The sequence below is a fragment of the Ostrinia furnacalis genome, unplaced genomic scaffold, assembly GCF_004193835.3.
Source record: "Ostrinia furnacalis isolate ACB-3 unplaced genomic scaffold, ASM419383v2 OfSCF0067, whole genome shotgun sequence".
In the NCBI taxonomy this organism is placed as follows: Eukaryota; Metazoa; Arthropoda; class Insecta; order Lepidoptera; family Crambidae; genus Ostrinia; species Ostrinia furnacalis.
In genome coordinates this window covers 691,617-715,271 of record NW_021130306.1, presented here as the reverse complement: position 1 = coordinate 715,271, position 23,655 = coordinate 691,617, and the positions used below count along the sequence as shown (strand labels likewise).

The 23,655-nt window shown below is 35.7% G+C and overlaps 1 protein-coding gene across 2 annotated transcripts in view; it reads left to right on the top strand.

Moving 5' to 3' along the window:
• LOC114364258 (lachesin) overlaps nt 1-23,655 on the top strand; it is a 42,463-nt gene that overhangs the window by 8,366 nt on the left and 10,442 nt on the right. For both annotated transcript variants that reach the window (XM_028320459.1, XM_028320390.1), the window contains exons 2-4: nt 13,710-13,813; nt 18,615-18,822; nt 21,505-21,660. In XM_028320459.1, the coding sequence (XP_028176260.1) occupies nt 13,710-13,813; nt 18,615-18,822; nt 21,505-21,660 (468 nt within the window). The remainder of the gene's footprint in view (nt 1-13,709; nt 13,814-18,614; nt 18,823-21,504; nt 21,661-23,655) is intronic.

Here is a 23,655-nt window from a genome sequence, read left to right as displayed (position 1 = left end):
TTATATTTTTATTTTATTTTTCTTCTCGAATTAAATTAAAGTAGTAAACTTATATTTTTACGGGCTAACATAAAATATTTCTGTTGTTTATCCGTATCCGTATATACTGTTTGTACGTCACAAAGTCAAGAAGAACTTGATAAGACTAAGTAAAAAGAGAAGATTTAAATAAAAGTGCCGCATGTCGCACAGAAGTTATTTAACGATCTAGACAGGCATAAAGTGAGCACGTATGAAGTTTCCAACTAATTTTTATTAACTCTCGAGACCGGCTGATATGTTATTTATTTTGAGTAGAAATCTCAGTGTACATAAAGCTTCCTTATTTGCTGTGTAGTTTCGCCTAGAAAATATTTAAAAGCAAATTTTCTCTTACTTAAAGTTTACGCTAGTTGCCTCCGAGTCAGCTGCAAGGCAACTGGCATTTACGAGAATATGCACGAAATGCAGATACACCAGCTCTCCTTCAACGGCCATTCAGAGTTAGCGAGCCGTGCCCTGGCTGCCACAATAAAACACTGCTTCATGATTTCATTGTAAATATTTGAGAGTTCGTACGAAGCCGGCATCGTTAGTACATTTCGGTGTTCCAGCTCTGATTTTAATTTAATAGATCGCTTTTAGTGCAACATTCTTGGGATTCCACAACAACACTCGAAAACTGTATTTAACTACAGATTTTATTTCTTAGAGTTGAAATTGTACTTGCTTTGGTTCAATTAGAAACTATGACAGCTTAAGCATTGTTGTTTCAGTACTTTAATTAACTTCGGAATCTGAATTGAATTGTTTTCTGCGCGAAAGGTTAGTTCGGTCAATAAACTTTTGTTACCAATAATTTTAGTTCAAGAACCTCGTTTAGTTGATAACAAGTTACACATAAACATCTTACCTGCGTATGTACGTATCTAGGTACTTCATAAATCCTACTAAGAAGTCGTAAAGTCGAAACTTGAATTTCTCTGAGCGTTCAACAACGGAACATTATTACTCAGCCAATACACGAATAACTTGTACAAGTGCAGTAAAATACAAACAGCCAGAAACACAAAATTTATCCAATTTGTCAGAAGGGGAAAAAATAAATTCCCCTTATTTTTACTGCACAGCTACAAACCGCAAACTAGAGAATACTTTTTCCTCGTTCTGGCTGAAAAATAAGAGATACCTACTTGCATTTGCAAATCTTTTATTTTTCGTTCAGTGTACAATTACTACTGCAAACATTACAAAAATTAAACTTTTATTCAAGTTAACGTTTAGCGTTGTTTAAAGACTATAACCGGAAAACTTGACATACGCTAAATTATTCTAGAGCTCATTGAATACAATGTAGTTTTATTATACTTACATATATTATGATTTCGTTGATAAAACGCGCTGTAGTCACTCCTTTACCTTCATGATAAATATTGTTACATTTTTTAATCATTTTCCTATCGTATTTACTTTACAATTTAATTTATTCGGAAACCTACTTTGTTTGTTTGGCAATACGTAAACGAATCACACTCGACATTTCAGTTTTCACCGCACATTTCTGTGTACTGTCACATCTACTAAAATAAGATCAACACATTTTGCATTCATACTCCAGTTTTGCTTTGTGCCAAATTCTGTTTCGTATTTTCACACTAAATAAAAAAAAATACAAATGATGACGTGATAATTCAAAAAAATGCTATTGAATCAAAAATCAGCTACTAATGTAATTTTATTAATCTTAGCTAAAATGTTATAAATGACATGAAAATATAACTTAAAACTTTCATTTGCGTTCTAAAATATATCTATTTGTAAAAACTATCACATAGTCCAAAAATCAACATACCTATTCGTATCTTATTGAGTCTTTACGGTGTGATTTTACAACAATAATATACAATGCATCTGCTGTCGACTCTACACTAGGTAGGTATGTGGTTATTTTATTTTACTCAAAACATCTAAAGAATCTCTTTGCCGAACAAAGAATAAGTTATTATTTTAAAATCACATATTTACAGCCGTTTCATGCAAGAGCCTTGACTTCGTTAGATTCAAATGTCGCATGTGAATTCCAGACAAAAATACGAATATATTATTGTAATAAGAAAAGTTTTTCTTATGCATGTTTTCAAATCGGTCGGGCGTAGTATGTTTTCATAACATGCACGGAGGAAGCCACCGGCAATTTCTACGGGATTGTTTTATGTGCAATATGTCTATGTAGATTAAGTCAAGAAATATTTTAACTGTATTGAAACTAGGATTTCAGCCAAACAATTCAGGGAAAAGAAGCAAGAGATGTTATTTATTTGCATAATTAGTTATTTTTTGTTCTTTTCTGTCTTGAAGAAATGTTGAAGTTCGAGCAATCCCAACTTCGTTGCAGTTTTACTTCCATCATTATAACAGAAAAGTGTTGTATCTTGGAATAAAAAAACGGTATAGCTCTTGTTACGGTCAATGGCTTCATTGGAAATGTAAATTCAGTTCTTAAAATTCTCATTTTCTATATGATACCTATGTGTTTCTGTTTTTTTTTTTTTTTCGAGTCATACTTTTCTCGGAATGACAAAGATAGCTTTGCTGTTTCCTAGGACACGGATAATTTGCAAACATAGAATGGGAACTCAAAATTCAACTCAATCAATAAACAATCGATCATGACGTTGGATGTGTTGGTAATAGGTAGATACTTAATATTCGTACCTAATTGATTACCGACACCAGCTCCACTCCCACTAGGTGGACCGACGATCTGGTGAAGGTCGCAGGAAGTACCTGGATGCAAGCGGCGCAGGACCGGTCTTTGTGGAAATCCTTAGGGGAAGCCTTTGTCCAGCAGTGGACATCTTTCGGCTGAAACGAACGAACCAGCTCCACACGAAATGCTGTACTCTGATCATTATTGCTCATGTTTTCGTTTCCAAAATAAAACACCGCAGTTCGGCGCAGCACGAGCGGCGGCCATAACTCGCTAGCGCACGTCTGCCCATATTTCTCCACGTCTATGCCGAAACCGGTAGCATTTCACGCGACGCTCCCGCTTTTTGGATGTGCGGTTTCCGCGACACAATAACATTTTATTTACGGCTGAGCTGCGACTATGGAGTTCGGTCACGAAGCAAACGCTGTAAGTGAATCCAGAGCGCGTATTTCAAACTGGCCAGGGGTTTCCAATCTGGCGATGTGAAGCGCGAGCCATTGCATCCCCTGCAACTGGTATTCGGTTCTAAAAGTTTTACAAGCTTACAATAGCGCTGCATGGAACGACGTGCATTCAGTTTGAAGTTGAGGTCGTAAATCAAAACCTGTCTGATAAAATCTCAAAAACATATTTGTATCAGACTGGTTTTTATAAAATAAGGGATATAAAATCCACGTCTGTAAAGTATTTAATTTATGAACGTTCCTTAAGATTTGCTAAATTGGTAAAGTTGGCGTAATATCCACGCGTACAACTTGACGACATTTTAACATCAAAGAACGAGTTTTGAAACATGGAACTTAATATCAATCGGATCGGTAGGCTTTTCTATCTTAAAATATTGGTGTCAGCGGCTTTAGTTAATCATTTGATACAAAAATAATTCTGGTCAATATTTTAAAGTAGACAGATTTCAGCATACTTATCAGAAATGCATAACATAGCAATGACAGCTATTACGATTTGCACCTATTCCAAATACGTAAATTGCCAAAGAGTTTACTTTGACTATATCGACGGCAGAAAGCGATTTTGTCGTATCTCAAAAAGTCCGATTTTATACCAGAGCAAAAAAACTATTTCAAAAATTCATAAATCTTAAATTAAGAAAGTTAGAAAGCTGAAATTTCNTTTAAGTTTAAAGGGTAAATCCTTAACTGTTTAAAATTCAGAATTTTAACATACATTTTACGTAAGAATGTAGGTACGCTTTAATGAAACACTTTAAAAAGTGTACCAAAATCACTGATGAATATTTCATTATATTCTTTCGAAAGAAGTGGTTAAGCCATTCATCATTAAAATTTAACTTACTACTTAGCAAACCGATACTAATATACAGATATTAATATCAAAAGCGCATCTGAATTCTATCTTTGGGAGATGTACTGTGTTTGTTTCCCTTATCTATCTACTTTTCAATTCATTCAATTACTCCTATCCATACGAGTGTCTAATTAAAGCTAATAATATTTACTTTCATTCATAATAGTTTGCGTACGCGTACAAATACCGATACAATGCAGATTAGCGTGAAGCAACGACTCAATTAGAGCCATGATTGTGTGTTCGGAACACATTGTAGTGGTGAGGTGTGTCGTGTCGATATATTTATGCCGCGAGCGCGGCGCGACACCGCGTGGCACGGCGCAGCACGCGACACGACACGCGTCGGCGCTGACGCCACCGCGCGCTATCGCCAACACTGATTTATAACGGCAATATAACCCCAAGCTGTCCTCCAAGTATTTTTATAACCTTCATACCGACTCGATACGTTCCTTTCGCAACATTTGCTGTTACATATTGTATTGTTTCATTTCATTCTCTCCGTCCCGTCACTTAAAATTTCGACAGGAAAATAATAACGAGGCGCTGTGCTAAAAATAAAGACAATTTGATCTTATTTGCTTGAAATATTTCACATTTCACTTTTTAATGCTTCCGAATTTAATCACGACTTTGCCATACTGGATAAGGAAAATCATAAAACACCTAGGTTAATGTTGCGAGTTACAAACAATATCTCTCAAAAATAGCAAGACATCAAGACAAAATTGCCGGGTGATATTCAAGACGAGACAAAGAAGATAACGCAATTTTCCTAAATGTTGTAACATATTTTCTCGTTATTTTAACCGGAAAACCCTTATATTTCAAGGTGAAATTTGAAGTATTCCCTCGTTAAAGTAGTGTCTTTCAAGTCAACCCTAAAAGCGGCCAACCACGGAATTTCGGTGCACAATAAAGTAGCTAATAATAATAAAAATTATGACAACACTCTGTCGTAGCTATTCTACGGCGCTACAGTGCTACAGTGCTACGCCGTAGTCGCCCAGACAATTTACGAGCTTATGTTTGTTTGTAATCACATTTATAACTTTAGCTTTTACAGTTTCGTTTATCGTTTGTAATTATGGAACGCGTTAAATGTTCGACGTTTCCCAAATTGTATTAGTTAAATTAACTCGGGCCTGCTAATTTTAATTGCACATTAAAATGCAATCGTGATAATTAGCTGGAATTTGTGCTCATGTTTATTATTTGTATGTTCGTTTGGACGGTAACGAAACCGTGAATTAAAACTTTTTTGTGTATCGTAAGATACATTTAATAAATTAATTATAAAAAAATGTAATACATTACATTTTACGCTGAAAATCAAACACTGAAGCTGAAATGTTGGCTTTCTCTATTATATCAATTTGATTATTGATTAAGCTTAAATTTCGAGCTAACTGATCTTATAAATGTAACAAGTAGCTATGTAAAGTTATGTAGATAACTTACACGGAACCTGCTAGTTATGGATAGCCAAACATCTCGTAAAGCTAACATTGAAATTGCTCATCAAACAACACTAAGAACCACTTACGTAATTATGAAACTTGTAGCATAATGAGCCTTCAACGCTTCTAATTACTGAAGTGAGACTAGAGGAACTAATACGCGTGTGGAAGTAATTATATCGATAAATATAGCATTTTAATCTTTAGCTAGTTTGAATTTTGAATACACAAAAGAATTAAATTGCTTAAATAATAGCAGCTGCCCCAATATTCAATGTTAATTGGCGTCGAGGGCACCTAATTAATTTAATATAACCCCAGAAAGAGCCTACTCACCTAACAACTTTGCGCTGGCGAAATAAATTAGAACATTATACACTTAACCAATTTATCACTCCGGTTTCAAATTATTTCAGTAGCCACAGTTCGCGCTCCATTCCAAACAGAGAACATGATCTGCAAACTTCAAATTACTTAACTAACCGAAATTTGCATTACTTGTTTGCTCATTCAGTTTACACAATGGAACCGACGAAACTAAAATGAGGCGCAACTGATAATAAACAGGGTATCGGAACTATCGGATCCCGGCTAAATTGGTTTTATCAACATCTTATAAAGGGGTATATAGGGCTCCACAATTACACAATGTTACATGTATACACGACTTCAATTCTCTCAATTTCGCAGGTCGCATTTCAACTCGCCGGACAACATTCCCCACCATTTACTAGCTTCGATACCGATACCGATGTAATTGCTGGACAGTTACCTACCTACAGTCGGCATGTTCAAGTGAATCTTGTTGCATTTTGCATAAAATCGATACTCATGAATGGGCACGCCGAGCAGCGTTAAGCCACACGAGACTCGCCAGCTCAAATTTACCACAATCGGTTTTAGGTATTTTTAGATAGCAATTTTCGTGCCGACGCTGATAATTCAATTTTTGAATCGCGTTCTATCGAATTGAGATTTGGCGCCTGCATCCTGCGCTGGCATGACTAAGGCGGCCAACCGTCCCGCATTCTGCGGGACCGTCCCGTAATGACAGTTGCAATTCCGCATTGCAATATTTAATAAAATAGTCCCGCAAATCGTCCGAGGCGTCCCGTATGTCCCGCATTCCTCGTTTCCCATCGTTTTGCTCGCATAAAAGTGTTCCACATCAAAATACAAATGACTTTTGCCTAGCCATCGTCCAGTACCTACTCTGTTTGCCAGGAACGAGTTTTTTCCTTAATGAACAGATTATGGACATCCGAAAAGTCGTCACTAAAAGTAGAAACATTACGTGCAATGCCAATTATAAAATTCAATATGGGCAGCTGTGAAAACTTTTTGGACATTCTGAACCAAAACCCAGACCTATTTAAAAAAATTCCACTCATGTGAAAAATATGATTTTAAAAATAAATGTTAATTCGGTAGTAGTGTTCTTTGTTTCTAATTTAAGTAGGTACACCATTAACAATTCCAACAAATCATAAGTCTTATTGTGGATAGGGGTGGGTGTCCCGCATTGACTTATTATAAAGTTGGCCGCCTTAGGCATGACCTAAATGAGTAAACGCTGGAAAAGGAGTTTATTTACAACAAACATTCGCTGCTTTCGCTCGCAAATGGAGTGATTTCGATGGCTGTGTCTACAAATAGATTTTTCTGTGTTACGTTACGTAAACGTTCCGTTTTAAAACTTACACAAAATGTGCCATTAAACGTCTTGTATGTGTATCATTAGACGTCTTGTAGAAAACATTTTGTTTATTGTACGAAATATGTTCAAAGTCATAACCTGTAATTAATTTACATGTATTAAAGTAGTTATACGTTTCGTCCTTTTGTCATTATTTGTTAAATAACCTAACAAAATTGTTCCATATTTTTCCACAAAAAGATACTTTTCAAACCAAAAAGGCCAAATCGCGATGCCTTTGACTCGTTTTCAATTAGGGTAAAGTCAATTATGGGCGAAAGAGGTAAGTAAAGTGAGTGCGAGTAGCGAAGGACCGAGCGGGTGGATTCGTAATCTAATTTGGGCTGTGGGTAGTGGGCAGTGGGCAGTGGGCAATGGGCAGTGGACTTTTGTCGCGCGTAGCCAATTAGGCAAACACGGCCGCGCGAGCGAGCGTCGCGTGCATCTGTAAACACTTAGGGCTGATGAGCCCGCCCCTAATCATATTCTCAGTGGCTGGTAATCCCATTCGCTCGTCAACTCCGCTACATTATTAACACGTTACTACTGCCTTGATGCGTCATCTAAATTGACTAGACTAGGGCCATGCGGAAAAGTTGCTTTACTTTTTTCTCTGTAGGCACAAAACAGTGTAAAAGTTTAGTTTCCTAGCTACTTCCAAAGGCTTTAGTGTTTTGGGAAACTGAATTCATGAGTATTCTAAAATAATGGTAAATTATTTCGATTTTTTAATAGCATGACATTCAATTAAATAAAACATTATTTGGATGGCTCTATACCACAAAATAAGACTATACAAATATTAATTGGTTACCAATTAAGCATGTTTATCGTAATTAATTTAATTGAGGATTAATTTATTGTTCACCTGTAGTTATGTACATGGGATGTATATCAATTTCATATGTTATTACTGTTCTGTATTTGTAGACGATGTGACGTTCATGAGTATTCAATATCGTGATCGCTACCTTCCTTATATTTCAAACCAATTAATTAAATTGCCTCGAAGTCATTTCAAGTACTGGACGAGTACAATGCTGCAGTCAGAATGTTGTTTCCCACAATATTATTCTAATACAAAATTGTACTGCAACTACCTTTAACAATATTAGGCTGAGTTGCACCATCTTACTTTAACTTTGACAAACGTCAAAAATCTGTCATACTCCATACAAAAAGCACCGGTTATGTTATTGTTACAGTTAAAATACGATGGTGCCACTCAGCCTTAGTTTAACTTATGTAGGACTTGTTTACGACCCCAAATAGAACGAGCCTAACACCTTTTAATATTTTAATTACTCGCCTGAAGCCTCTCTAATATCATATTCTAAGTATTTCGCACCTCAAGTTTCTCGGCGTAACAGAATTATTAACACAACTCGCACACAAATCAGCCTGATACGCCCCTGGGGTGAGATGAGACCTAGTTTAGTTTATACTTTGTCTCTTAAACATGTACTTTTTATTACATACTAGCGGCCGCCCGCGACTTCGTACGCGTGGACCCCGTTTTACCCTTAGGGGTGAAGTTTCGAGTTTTTTAGGGTTTACCCGGAAATTATTCAAACTTTTCTCGTTGTAAAAACCATCCTTGGACTTCAACAAACATTAAAAAAAAAGAATTGGTAAAATTGGTCCAGGCGTTGTTGAGTTATGCGCTTACCAACACATTTTGCGATTCATTTTTATATTATAGATTTAGAGCCATTTAGAGTAGTTTACGCTTCAATGGACATTTAGTGCCATTTAGTATGTTAAGGGTTCCGTAAAATCTGAAACGGTGTAATGGTTTCTAGTGTCAAATGGAGCTTTATAAATTACGTAGCTTTATGAAATTATCTTATATGTGAGCTGCTAAACGAAAAGAAAAGTCTCGGAAAGATTCAAATGTATGAAGTGAGTGAAACTGTTTTCGGTAGGATTTAGGATTTTTAATCTTTTTTTTTTACAGAGGGTTTAGAATTTATTTCAAAGATACAGTGAAAATGAGGTACATTTTAGAGCCCTCTAAACTTCAATATACTTATTTGCGGCCTTATGTAATTAGGAATCCCTCTTAGATCACTAAATGTATTCTACTATAACATTTTTAATGTTTCTTAACCTTTCCAACACACCTAAGACTTTACATATTTATATTTAGTATCGGTTGAGATTAAACAATCTAACTGCTTTTAGACGTAAATTGAATGGTTACTGTGGGCATTGTTGTCACCGATCCCTATCAATCAGGAGGTCAATTTAGAGTGTCGTGCGCACTGGAGTGTCGAGAGTACAGCCTCCATAGTTAATGGGACTAACGCCTACCAAGCTGTATCTGGATTGAGATGCCACATATATCTATGAACACTATTTGTTAATAATTTGCTATGTAACTTCATTCGTTCTTTTGTTTATTAATACCTTGTAATTGAACATTAAGGCTGAGTTGCACCACCTAACTTTGACCGTAACTATGACGATAACCGGTGTTTTTTGTATGGAGTTTGACATATTTTTGACGTTTGTCAATGTTAAAGTAGGATGGTGCAGCCTAAATTATCTCCAGTAAAAAAAAGTTCCAGTTACAAAGCTCATCATATTAATATGTGTCAAGGTCAACTGTGCAATCCAAACCCATAGATAACCACAAATGTTAGTGGTTTAGTACCTATACGCAAACCACCAGGCCAGGCGTGTAATGCATGNAATGCATAGAGGCTACCAAAACGTTTATTCTATAAACCCGGCAGCCTGCCAAAGACAATTAAAGATGCAAATTGCTTAATTACAGTACTTGCAATACGTGAATTTCATTAATTCCGTTAAATTTATGACTCGGTCATACAACCCTTGTCACTGTCGGCTCGCGACGGCGGTGTGTTCCGTTAACCACGTTATCCGATTTAAAGAGTCCAAATGAAGAAGACATCGTTCGCCATCTATCTTTCAGGATATTAGAGGCAACATTTTCCGATTGTTTATGTGCTCGGTAAGCTCTCCTTTCATTAGAGACGTATACGTCGCTGGCAGGGCCGCATGCCAAGATTGATGGTGCCGCGATGGATTTGTTCTATTCGCGTGCTCACTCATCAATCATTCACGGATATTTTTCCGTGTCTCAGGTTATTTAGCCCAAATAGATTGTTGCAGGCTTCCGAGCATCGCTCAAATCGACATGTGTAACGCATTAGGATTGACGTTTACGTGATACCGCATCCCGGCAGACGCCTTGTTTCGGTGCGAGTGTATCTTCAGTCGTATATCATTTACTTATTTTCAATAATAAATGGAGACGAATATTCTGTTATTTTAAGTCAGCTGCTGTATATGGTTGATACACTGGAAAATTATTATTGTTTGCCAGATCGAGGCTTCGGCGGATTTCAGTCTTTCGAATTAAAATACTGTCATTTTGACAAACAGAATATTATAATGTACCATCCTAGACTGCATCCCACATAACATCAGGTGTGATTGTGGTCAAATACCTGCCTTGTTATGGATAAATTATTACTATTATTAGGCACGTTACTTTGTAACTTACCTTGTATGTTTATTTTACCACAAAAACTAAAATGTGTTTCCGCAACAAATAGCAATGTAAACCTAAAGTTCCAAATGTCCTTTCGTCTAAAAATGTAAAATTGAAACGTGGAACGTACCGTGATTTTCATATTCATCGTCGCGACGGTCTGTGAAATGCTGCAAGTCATTTTAATTTCAAATAACAAATACCTATACGTAAATAAGTCCGTTTGTTTATACATACGCAAAAAGGTTTTTAAAAGCGGTAGTTGCAAATTAACTTTGTTGTTAACAGACCAGTTTAACGATTTGCTCGACCCGTGCCTACATTGAATTCAGTTCGCAACCGATTGCTGGAAAAAACTGAAATTGCTGCTACAAACTGGAAACATTTTAAAAGCGCTAACTGATTAAAATGACGGTTAGTACTATACCAGTGCCGATTCACTGAATTTAATAGCAGTAAAATAAAAATGCAAGCTTGTGAATTCCAAGTTAATGCAAAATTGCGTTATTTAAATTTGAATTTTCAGGCATTTTCGGCTTATGTGATTCTTTTTTTACTTTTACGCTTATTTAATTTGGAACTAACGTTTATGAAATTAATTGATGATGAATGAAATAAAAATTGAAAAAGAATTATTTTTAACCTTTAACTGGTGACCTGCCCGTCTAAAACTGAAATTTTCATTTCATAAAGAAAAACATTTTCATTTAAAATCTGCTAAAATAAAACACAATGAATCAAAGTCAGCTCGTTCTTTTCCGAACAACACAAAGCCGTAAAATCATTTTACAGTCGCAGTTTGCAACTCAAATGTATCGGCCAAACGAAATTAAAATAAACAAATGCAAGCAATCGACGGTGAAGAGAATAACATTGTTTCCTTTGCCAGAATTCGGTATAGCAATCAAATATACATTGTAGCATCGGCAAATTGAATGAAACAATAAAATACGTCAATCTATCACGTGCCCGCTATAAGCTTACAAAATACGGGTAACTGAATTGACCGGCGGACTTCGGAGCGATGGCGAGCGACGGGTAAATGAATAAATTACTACGCAACCCTTGAAGCGATCGGATGAGAACTACTTATTGGTGACGCCACAAATCAATAACGGCCAACTTTCCAGACATTTAGTGGAACTGATTTTCGAATCCTCCTCCTCTCTAGTTTAGTAGAGTTGGTCTCACCAGGTCTTGATAGGGTCTGATGAGGGTAACAGATGGAAATACTTATATTGATGACCTTAGTTTGGCTATATTTATTTTAACATTTAGGTACACATTGCAAGCTTGAAAGAATAGATTGAAAATTGAAATCATCATTCCATACTTCAGAGACAGAGGTCCCAATATCTTGTTAGCACTTGTCGTATTAACTTTATCTTGAAGGGCTGCAATGACGCAAAAATATTAAAACATGCCAAGGTCCTTTAAGAATAGCATAATTTAACGTTCTAAAGACACAATCTCCTCTGAAATTAATATAAAACTTTGTTTATTTTATCGCTGATATCTACAAGGTTAGTAATCGAAACGGTGACAAGATGAAAATTTTTAAGAGATTTTAATTGCAGCTATCGCAATAGAAGTACCAAACACATTCTTCGGTGGCATGCGAATGCATTAAGGCTCCCCTACATCTCCACTAATAAAACCAACAAACTATTACGGCCTTAATCTCGTGCCTAGTTCGCTAAGCCAATTTATGCTAACACAATATTTGTCGGCTAATACAAAGATCCTCGCAAATCTTTTGTCAACCGACTAGAGGAAAAACACGAAAGTATTTCCAGCTACATTGTTGCAAGACCCGAAGTTGGTTTTCGATTTTATACACGCTTTTTCCCCATTGGAACAAAAGTTTTTAGGGGCCAAGAGTTTCTTATACCACATAGCTTCGGCCTAATGAAGCCAAAGAGCATGTCAAATGAAGCAATTAATGGTGTGTTTGGGTTTTAAGTTTTATTTGTTGCAGACCATACACAGGTTGTGCTCTATAAAATTAGTAGATATCAAAGGGATACCTTTTAATTGTTAAAAATATTATTTATGTCTAAGTTAGATATCTTTCAAATATAAATCTATTTTTAATCGCAAGTAAGTTGAATGAATTAATCAGAGATCTGTCTGTTCTCAGTAATTTAACTTTATCCTATTATTTCGCAATTTTATTAAAGCCATTATTGCATAAGCTTCGGCGAAAAGATACAATTATTATGCCGTGAGCTTTTAAATTTACATTAGTATGTAATAAATATTTATTTAGTATGTAAAATATTCCAGGTCATTATTTACTTAATGCTTTTCACAATACCCTATAATACCCTATAATAATACTATTTACTTAATGTTGTGAAGCGTGTTGATGCGTGCTTACGTTTCTGTGTGTACCTTCTGCCATGCATTAATTAGGTATGTTTACAAACGGCTCCATTTCAGTAAATTAATTATAATCAAATTTAAAAGGCATCGCATTATTAATCCAAAAGTTCGGTTCGAAATAACAGTGCAGTTTAGTTTTCGGGGAGAATAAAGATTTAAAAGATGACTGAATTCTTCCGTCATATCTTTTCAGCATCAGACAATAGGTACTGTATGTTGCCCTGAGGTAGTGGTAGGGCAATCCATAATTAGTATGTGTATTAAGTGCCTTGAAAAATACATAGTCAAAAATGTATGCCTATAGTCTTATCTTACTAATATTATAAATGCGAAAGTTTGTATGGATGTCTAGATGTTAACATGTTTGTTACTCTTTCACGCAAAAAGTACTGAACGGACTTTGATAAAACTTTACAGTATTATTCTTTGTAACCCAGTATAACATATAGGCTATAATTTATGACGATCTTCACTGACAGTCAAATTTCACGCGGGTGAAGCCGCGGGCACAAGCTAGTCCCATAATATCATGATGTCTTTACTTTTACGTAGGTTACCAATGATAGTATGACATATCAAAGTCACGCGTTAGTTATTATTGTCCCTAATATTTCCTGTTTGTTCCAGAATCCCTTTTTCCTCGTTTCGTGGAGCCGGTGCCGAACGTCACGGTGACGGTGGGCCGTGACGCGCTCCTTGCCTGTGTCGTCGAAGACTTGCGTGGGTATAAGGTAATATCGTTTAATAAGCTTTGGATAACTTAATTTTGAAAACTATTTAAAACTTTTTACCTTCAATAACTTGTTCTATAATTTATTGGTTGCTTCGTGGACACTTGCTTTGGACAAGCTGCTAAACATTGATGTTAATTGCAGAAACAATACATCAATTATGTAAAAACAATATTTTTTTAGAATAGGTTTACAAAGTTGATCATGCGAATTTTTGTGACATTATAATTATCTCTGAATGAAAATAGTCATTATACTTTAGTCAATTTCCTAAGGGTGGATTCGACCAAACAAGAGTAAATATTAATCTCAGAATAAATCGTCAGTTTTTAAATATTTCCCACTGAAACTGTCAATGTGCCAGTTATACCAGGTGTTATTCTCGGATAAAAATTTGGTCGAATCGGGCCTAAGAAACAAAAGGTTGTATGTGTAGTCTTTGAATTAGCGAATTTAAAAATTACATACAAATCACGCGATATACCATATTAAAACACTATAATAAATCAGGCATGTTATACAATTTCGTAAACTCCCAATTTGCTATGAAAAGAAAATAAAATTACCTTGAGCCAGCTTCCTTGAACGCCGGAGCAGTAAACCAAATTCTTATAAAGCGGCACCACTAAAGAACCAACCTCTCGCTAGCGTCGACAAGGATTTTCGAGGGTGCAAGGTACGAGAAATATCTCCGGGTAACTGCGTCACGTACGATACGACCAAATCAGGGTCTTGAAGATGCCCCGCCGGCAGGATACACGGGAGATTTAAATGGTTTACATTGACTGCTACGTTTAGGATTGGTGATGTACCTACCGATTAAAGAAATTTGTGTATGGAAGAGAGTAACTAGTTGTGTGTGCGTGGTTATAATCGTTTATGGTCGTCAAATATTTATTAAGAGTTAATTCTATCTAACGATCACAACCAAGAATACACAGCCAGTTCTAAGTATAATTAACTATTCCTGAATAAGAACAAAAATATTTGGACTTGAAAAAGTGCTTTAAATGCCAACTTACAGAAAATAATTAATACAGATTTTACAAGTAAAATATCTTAGCTCGCAAACAGAACATTGCTCGCATATGTTCAGACTTCGACGAAATTTAAAACAAAATTGAAAAAGAAAAAAATAAGAAACCGCTGAAAGAATATTGTCAAATCAATTTAAAATTAACTAGACTCTATCTAACGACGCTATTACTCCTTCGCCAACAGTGATGTCTCATCATTATCAACTTGGCACTACTGCTGGCAACCTAAAGTGAAACTTAGAATTAATTCCAGGAGTGGCTCCAAATTCACCTAAACTAGAAACTGCAGGTTCAGTAGGTACCAGTGGTGGCAGAAATAATTAGGAACTCACTTACTTTGTTTATTTGTTACTAGTAATGTCAGACGTATGTCTTTGGAGGCTATTAAAGTCTGATACCATGGCTGATACTGTAAACCCACACGATAGAAAAAGAAACTATCTAATGTTTAAATTATTTTTTATTAAGTAGGCTGTAAAACAAGATGTCCGTGCCCTACTTACATTTTTTTATTTTGACATTAGGTGTCACTTTATTTACGCTTTTTCCCGCTTTTTCTGTAATATTTAGGTAATGTGTTTTGTGGTTTATGCTGAAATAAAAGTTTGTGTGTAGGTAAAACTAAAAGAAATTTTGTTATCATTTCAAATCGAATATCTAAGAGTAATGTTGTTACCCAAAACCTTAATTAGTTACGTTGTTATTTTGGACCCATTTATTTATTTTCAAGCATTTTAGTAATTCATTTAACAATAAATTAATACAACAATATTCTCAGCAAAATATTTAATATTGGAAATTAATATTTATTAATCAAGAAAGCTTTAAAAGTCCCTGTACATTCTTGGAACTCCCATTGTTCCGCGGAGCTTCAATTCATAATAATTTATTAAAAATAGCAAGGATATTAATAGGTAGTAAAGGAAACTTAAAGTAAAAATATTGTTTAAAGATTATGTGTTTTTTTAATAATAATGTATATGTATGTATAGGTATATATATATACCTCCGTACCACACTCGCAATTTACACTGACATACTCGTATGTGTTTTGAACCAATAGCCAGATTTTGATGGTCAGGTCACAAACCAATAAGTAAGGGTGATGAAAAAAGTCCTACCTTACCTACCTGAATTACCTACCTATATGTTTTAAATCCTGAAAATCTTTCCATAAAACATGCAGTCTTGTGAGTAACCACACCTTGGTTTAACACCTCATTATTAGGATAAATAGTCCCTAATCGTCCCTAAATTCCCACTAAATTTTCAATTCAGAAACAATCTAAAAATGCTCAAAACCGGACCTATTCGGACGCGTCAAACCGTGTGATGAATGGGGACGCGCTGGCGCACTGTAATTCTATAACCGGATACGTGGCAGCGAACTTCACACAACTTCATTCTGCAGTGCTCGGGGTAAAGTTTTAACAAGCCAACTTAATATCACTTTGCCAGAATGCGCGATTCGCCCGTTATTAATCATGCAGGACGGCTAGTTAGCGGAATTAGTGCTGTATACTGCAGATTTATATGGGAACGAAATTGTTTTAGGGATAATCTAAGTTTGTCCTTTTTGCATAGGTAAACATTAAGTTTGCAACGTCAGCTTTAGATATATTTAGATAGACCATATCACATGATAAAATTAAAAATATTCTTCTAAAATTGTGAAGGTTAAGTTTGACAAAACGCCACAATATTAGTATCACTGATGCACCTAGGTCATAGAATTAATCGTAAATCATTTACTAACTTACTAATCGTGCGAATGTTTTACGTAGACGCTTTTCTTGTCAATAAAATAGACACATTTGAAAATGCAGAATTTTTATGCTGTTTTCGAAATAATTTCTTCTTCTTTTCTTCCACTGTCCCTCACTGATGAGGATCGCGACCACATATTATCGACTGAAATAACAGCATTTATTACCATCATCAATCATTTCAGCCACAGAACGTCCTCTGCTGAACATAAGCTCCCCCGATGATTCCCAGATAGGCCGCTTGGATCTTATAAAGGTTGCGCCTGCTTTCTAGCAATCTTCATAAGGTTCTCTAGCCACCTTGAACAACAGCAACTAATCATTCATTTTCATTGTTACACAGGTGGCATGGGTCCGCGTAGACACGCAGACAATCCTGAGCATCCACCATAACATCATCACGCAGAACCCTCGCATCAGTCTGTCGTACAACGACCACCGGTCGTGGTACCTCCACATCAAGAACGTGCAAGAAGTAGACCGGGGGTGGTACATGTGTCAGGTCAACACTGACCCCATGCGGTCTAGGAAAGGATACCTGCAAGTTGTTGGTAAGTAATTATTGGATTACTATTATTACCTACATTTCGTCATCCGTGCGTCATACACTCAAAGCATAGTCGTACGAGTGACTGAAGTTAAATACNGATTTATTATAAGTATTAGATTTAACAATAAATTAATTCAACATTAATAATGTTACTCAACAACATTCTCAGCAAAATATTTAATATTGGAAATGAATATTTATTCATTAAGAAAGCTTTAAAAGTCCCTGTACATTCTTGGAACTCCTATTGTTCCGCGAACCTTCAGTTCATAATAATTTATTAAAAATAGCAAGGATAATAAGCAAGGTAGTAAAGGAAACTTAAAGTAAAAATATTGTTTAAAGATTATGTGTTTTTTTACCTCCGTACCACACTCCCAATTTACACTGACATACTGGTATGTGTTTTGAACCCATAGCTAGATTTTGATGGTCAGGTCACAAACCAATAAGTAAGGGTGATGAAAAAAGTCCTACCTTACCTACCTCAATTACCTACCTATATGTCTTAAATCCTGAAAATCTTTCCATAAAACATGCAGTGAGTAGCATGTGAGTAACCACACCTTGGTTTAACACCTCATTATTAGGATAAATAGTCCCTAAACGTCCCTAAATTCCCACTAAGTTTTCAATTCCGAAACAATCTAAAAATGCTCAAAACCGGACCTATTCGGACGCGTCAAACCGTGTGATGAATGGGGACGCGCTGGCGCACTGTAATTCTATAACCGGATACGTGGCAGCGAACTTCACACAACTTCATTCTGCAGTGCTCGGGGTAAAGTTTTAACAAGCCAACTTAATATCACTTTGCCAGAATGCGCGATTCGCCCGTTATTAATCATGCAGGACGGCTAGTTAGCGGAATAAGTGCTGTATACTGCAGATTTATATGGGAACGAAATTGTTTTAGGGATAATCTAAGTTTGTCCTTTTTGCATAGGTATTTTAAGTTTGCAACGTCAGCTATAGATATATTTAGATAGACCATATCACATGATACAATTAAAAATATTCTTCTAAAATTGTGAAGGTTAAGTTTGACAAAAAGCCCAACATTAAGCATCGTTGATGCACCTAAGTAGGACTTGGTCATAGAATTAATCGTGAAATCATTTACTAACTACTAATCGTGCGAATGTTTTACTTTATGTAGACGCCTTTCTTGTTAATAAAATATACACATTTGAAAATCCAGAATTTTGATGCTGTTTTCGAAATAATCGACTGAAATAACAGCATTTATCACCATCATCATTTCAGCCACAGAACGTCCACTGCTGAACATGGGCCTCCCTCAATGATTCCCAGATTGGTAGAGGCCTGAATCCAGCCTCACCTTAAAAACCAGTCCTTAAAAAGCTTGTCCCTGCTTTCTGGCAATCTTTATAAGGTTCTCTGGCCACCTTGAAGAACAGCAACTAACCATTTTCATTGTTACACAGGTGGCATGGGTCCGCGTTGACACGCAGACAATCCTGAGCATCCACCACAACATCATCACGCAGAACCCTCGCATCAGTCTGTCGTACAACGACCATCGGTCGTGGTATCTCCATATCAAGAACGTGCAAGAAGTGGATCGGGGGTGGTACATGTGTCAAGTCAACACTGACCCCATGCGCTCTAGGAAAGGATACCTACAAGTAGTTGGTAAGTTAGGGTAATTCCAGGATACATGCCCCAGTGGGATAGGTGCCGCGATTTTAAGTACACTATGTTACAAGCAACTTAGCCTAAAGTTATAGTACGTATAATAGAAAGGGACCTCCCCGTACCACTTTTCGCCTAGCAAATCATCAAAGAGTGCGTTCGTTTAGCCAGTGAGAGTAAAAATCTTCCGCGGCCAAACCTTAGCGAGCGTCGAAATAAAATTGGTAAGTATCTTTTAATGGATAATTTTTTTGTCAGCTGTAAAATGAAGCAGATTTTTATATAATTTGATAGACTATCTTATAAATTAGACGTGATAGCTATGTTTAATTCGATTTTTAGTATTATTGTATTTTTTATTAAAAAAGGCACCTATCCTATGCTAAAAGGATAGTTGCCTTATTTTTTTTGGGTATAGATGCCCTTAGGCCCATGTCCCATGCACCTAGGGGCATCTATCCTAACCTGCTCTTTTTGTCACAAGTAGCAAGTAAGAAGAAAAAAAGAATGTAGTACGGCTAACCTTAGGAAAGTAATAAATAATAATCTGATCGAATTACCTTTTTACCCGACTGCGCTAGAAGGAGTGTTATATTTTTCGGGTGGATATACTATGTACTATTTTTAATAAAAAATATTAAATTTCATTTTTAATTCATTTAACAACAAACAATGATCCTTGGAAATTATAATTGATCCTTAGAATTCAAAAACTGTATTAAAGAGTCATCTATCCCTGCATCAGGCATCTATCCTTTGAAGCAATCATACAGTGAGTCTTCTATCCCCCACATTAGGCGTCTATCCCACTTTTTAGAGGTCAATTAAAATGGTATTTACTCAGAATCGGTATAACTTAAACTAAAATAATTATAGTAATATCATAGACGAAAGACCAAAGTTTACAGAAACTAAGGTCAAATTGTTGATAAAAACTAACTGACTGAGTTACAGAGCTGTTTCAAAAAGTGGGGCATCTATCCTGGACTTACCCTATTACTAAATTATTTGGTGCGTCAAAAACTCAAAACATAGTCTTAGTCGTCAGTACAAATATCATCAACAAATGATGTTAAATTATTCAAAGCACTTAAGCTCTATCTATACTGTATAAGAGACAATACGTATTTATAAATTACTTTTGTTGAAATTTTATCAACCTACATAAGTTAAATATGTCACGAGTTTCGTGTACGAGAAACTGTGAAATAGGTTCACCAGCAGCCTCAAGATTACATAACTAATAGAAGATGAGGTGCATACATAATTTTCATTGTATTTGTATTTAGTTTTTTTTTCTCATAGAGTGTTAGTCTATCGTCCACTTCACTGACAAAGTACGAGTAGATCGTTCATACACTCTATATGCCGTCAATACAAAGGTTCTTACGAGGTTGATAATATTTACTATACAGAATATTTGGTCAGGTCTTATTCGGTAATTAATCACACGTCTTTCACCCTTAATGGCAAGATAAATAACTCGACTGTCTAAGTGTCTAGCTTAGCTGCTTAAGTAGGAAAAATATATTATATTTGGAACTGTAGCCTTTCTAATACGGTTTAGGTTATGGCTGAGACGGATTAGTCTGATTACTTGCTTCGTCATGAGAATAGTTCAAGTCATGGCATAATGTAATGAATGTCATTCAACTGATGGCGTGACGTTAATATGACCTGTAGGCACAGAGGAGTATCCTAGCGATTAGTAGATAAATCAGTCAAATATCCTTGCTAATACTTGCTTGCTAACTAGTGTTTAACTAGGAACTAGTTCTCAACATGAAACAAACTTATACGTTTGTAGTAATTCAACTTTTAGTCGCGGCTTATAAAAGAAAGCAAGTTTCTTACTGGATGTAATAACAAAACCAGTTCTAATTCTAATAAACAAAAAATAGTTTTTCAGCTATTGTGAAAGATTTATTAACACTTTATTACATTTTAAGTACCTACCTTACAATAAATAGTTTGTATATTTTTCAGTGGAGGTTCGGTCAATTAGGTACTTAACATAAGTCCACAAATTACAGCACATTACACAATAATCAACAAGCATAAATAAGCATAACTACTGCATGATTTCCCTCAAATGTAAATGTCCTGATGACGGCACGGATAAAACCACTGATAAAACGATGTCAACGTTTGCTCGTAAACGTTCATTTTATGTTCATGTCAAATATACAAAATATACATTGAGACATTAACATTAATTAATCACTGAAATGTTAACTTTGCGGTGTTTACTTAATAATGAAAAATATTTTGATAGCTTTACGCTTATTTAAATAATTTATTCGCCAATTGGAATGCTATTTTTAGAATCATCACTCCGATCCGCCTGCCCGTGGGCGGTTTTGACAGAAAGCTACAAGCAATTTAGGTTTTCTTAGCCAAGGTGAATTGTAAATTTATGACGAAATAGAAACATATGTTTTTGTTAACATCATACAATGATTATCTCGTTTTAGAACTTTTACTTGCACAATCCGAGGATTTTTTAAGGAATTGTCTATGTCTTTAGTAAATAAGTGACGTCATATGAGAGGTTCGCGACTTGATAGCTCATAACAAGTAGTATCAAATAAATTTCAAGCGCATTTATTTGACTAACTACATTACTTTTATTTTCTACTGTTCTAAGTTTTCTAAAATCTTATAGAAATATCTTTTTCACAGTGCCACCAGTGATAATTGACAACATGACGTCCACGGACATGGTGGTTCGGGAAGGCACCAACGTCACCATGGTCTGCCGAGCTACTGGATACCCTGAGCCATACGTCATGTGGCGAAGAGAGGATGGACAGGAATTCAACTGCAATGGAGAATCAGGTAAGTTTTTCAAATACCTTTACAGTCAATTAAAGCTGTTATAAATGTGAAAACCCTATGGGAGTTCTAATGAAGTCACCAAGGCATACATACGAGTAACATTAGTCTGACAATCAAATCACATTATTGATGGCTCGGTCGATTATTTCAAGCATACTTATGAAATCCATAAACGAGATAATAATGAGTCAATATACTGAGTGTATTAAATGAACACACCAAGTTTGTCAAAGTCAATCTCAGTTAGAATCTTAACTCGAGAGAAAGTAAATAAAATGTTACAAACTTAATAAAAGAAGGAACCGACCATTTATTACAAGAGATCAAACAATTGATTCAACAGACTCGAGACATTTTCGGGGTGTTGTCAACGTTGTCAAGACCCTTCAATCTGAGCTATTTGTTCTTTGCCCGGAATAATTTAGAATCGCAAATTACTCGAATACTTCTATAAGGCTACACGAAGCGTTGATCAATAAGCATGCCTACACGGGCGACGTCCATTTCTATCTTGAATAAAAGCTGGGTACTGAGAGTCCGTAACAAAGATTTTCGGGTGGTCATTACGTTGATGCTCGCAAAGAAACAAAACAGATGAAAGAAATCTTCGGAGCGCGAAAGTACTACCGAGACCACGTGCCCGATCTCGGAAGGCACTCAAGACAAATCGATTCCGTAATCTTTGCATTTCGAATCTACAAAATCTGTCGGCATTTTCTCCGTCGGCGAATACGAGTTAGTTCATGGAAACGTTTTTGGACATCGATAAGACAAAACATATGTATTTACTCGATTAAATAATTACAGACTATCGGTGAAACCCTTGAATATGTAATAAGGATGGCAATGTCATAATTACAGAGTCTTAGCACTAATTTCGGATATATTGTGTGTATACCATATTTGAAATAGACGGCCGCTTGGCCAGGTGGTTCGCGTACCTGAGTAGGTATACTACAGTTGCAGGTTTGAATTCCACTGGGAGCAAACTGTAGTCTTGTAAACACGAATAGGTATTGAATGACACTGTATACCTGGAGTTCTGTACATTTACAGTATAATAAATGCATAGATTAAAATGTCTATTTTATAATTATGTTAAACATTAAACTAACAGGAATCGTCGACACTTTATTTTATTGTTTAGAAATTGTAAAATAACAAAATTCCATTCATAACAATACAGTACGTTTTACCCGTTGTTACCCTGTCTTATAATTATGACATTAGAATGCTACTAACATGCCAAGGTTCTCACCGATAGCCTGTAATTACTTAATCGACTAAATGAATTCGTTGTCTTATCGACGCCCTATGATATTTCCTTTTATTTTGTATGTAATCAGCGAATGGATTCTATTGTCGCCTTATCCCTAATGGATAACAGTGTCGAAATGAGTACGTCGGAGGCTATTAGTTTAATTAACGATTTCCTCCTCCTGTACTCTTTCATTTGTTTTGATGTATAATATATCACGGATTCTTTTGCTTTCTTATTCATAGCCGTCGAGCGATGCAATTATGTTTGATTTATTACGTTAAATTAGGCTGAGTTGACGATAACCGGTGTTTTTTATGGAGTTTGACAGATTCTTGACGTTTGTTAAAGTTTGACTGGTTGGATTTTAATATCTTACTGGCACAGAATAAGTAATAGTACAGGTTTACTGGATACCTTTACAAGGTACGCGTCTCAAGGTCAAAAACACAATTTCAAGTCGAATTTTCTGGAAACATTCTTCATTATTAACTAATATGTAATTTACGAATGTCAATTCTATCAAAAACATAACTAACAAACAGGCAATCGTATTTACATTTCTATTAACATGTTAGTAACATGAATAAACATTATTAATGAGACTCACACACGGCAAAATTTGCTCACTTTCTCTCAGTTCCGAATATTGACAGTTTGTGATACAAAAATAGATCCATTAATTGGAAAATTATTGGTTGCCTCTAAGATAACAGCCAAGTCAATTTATAAGTAAA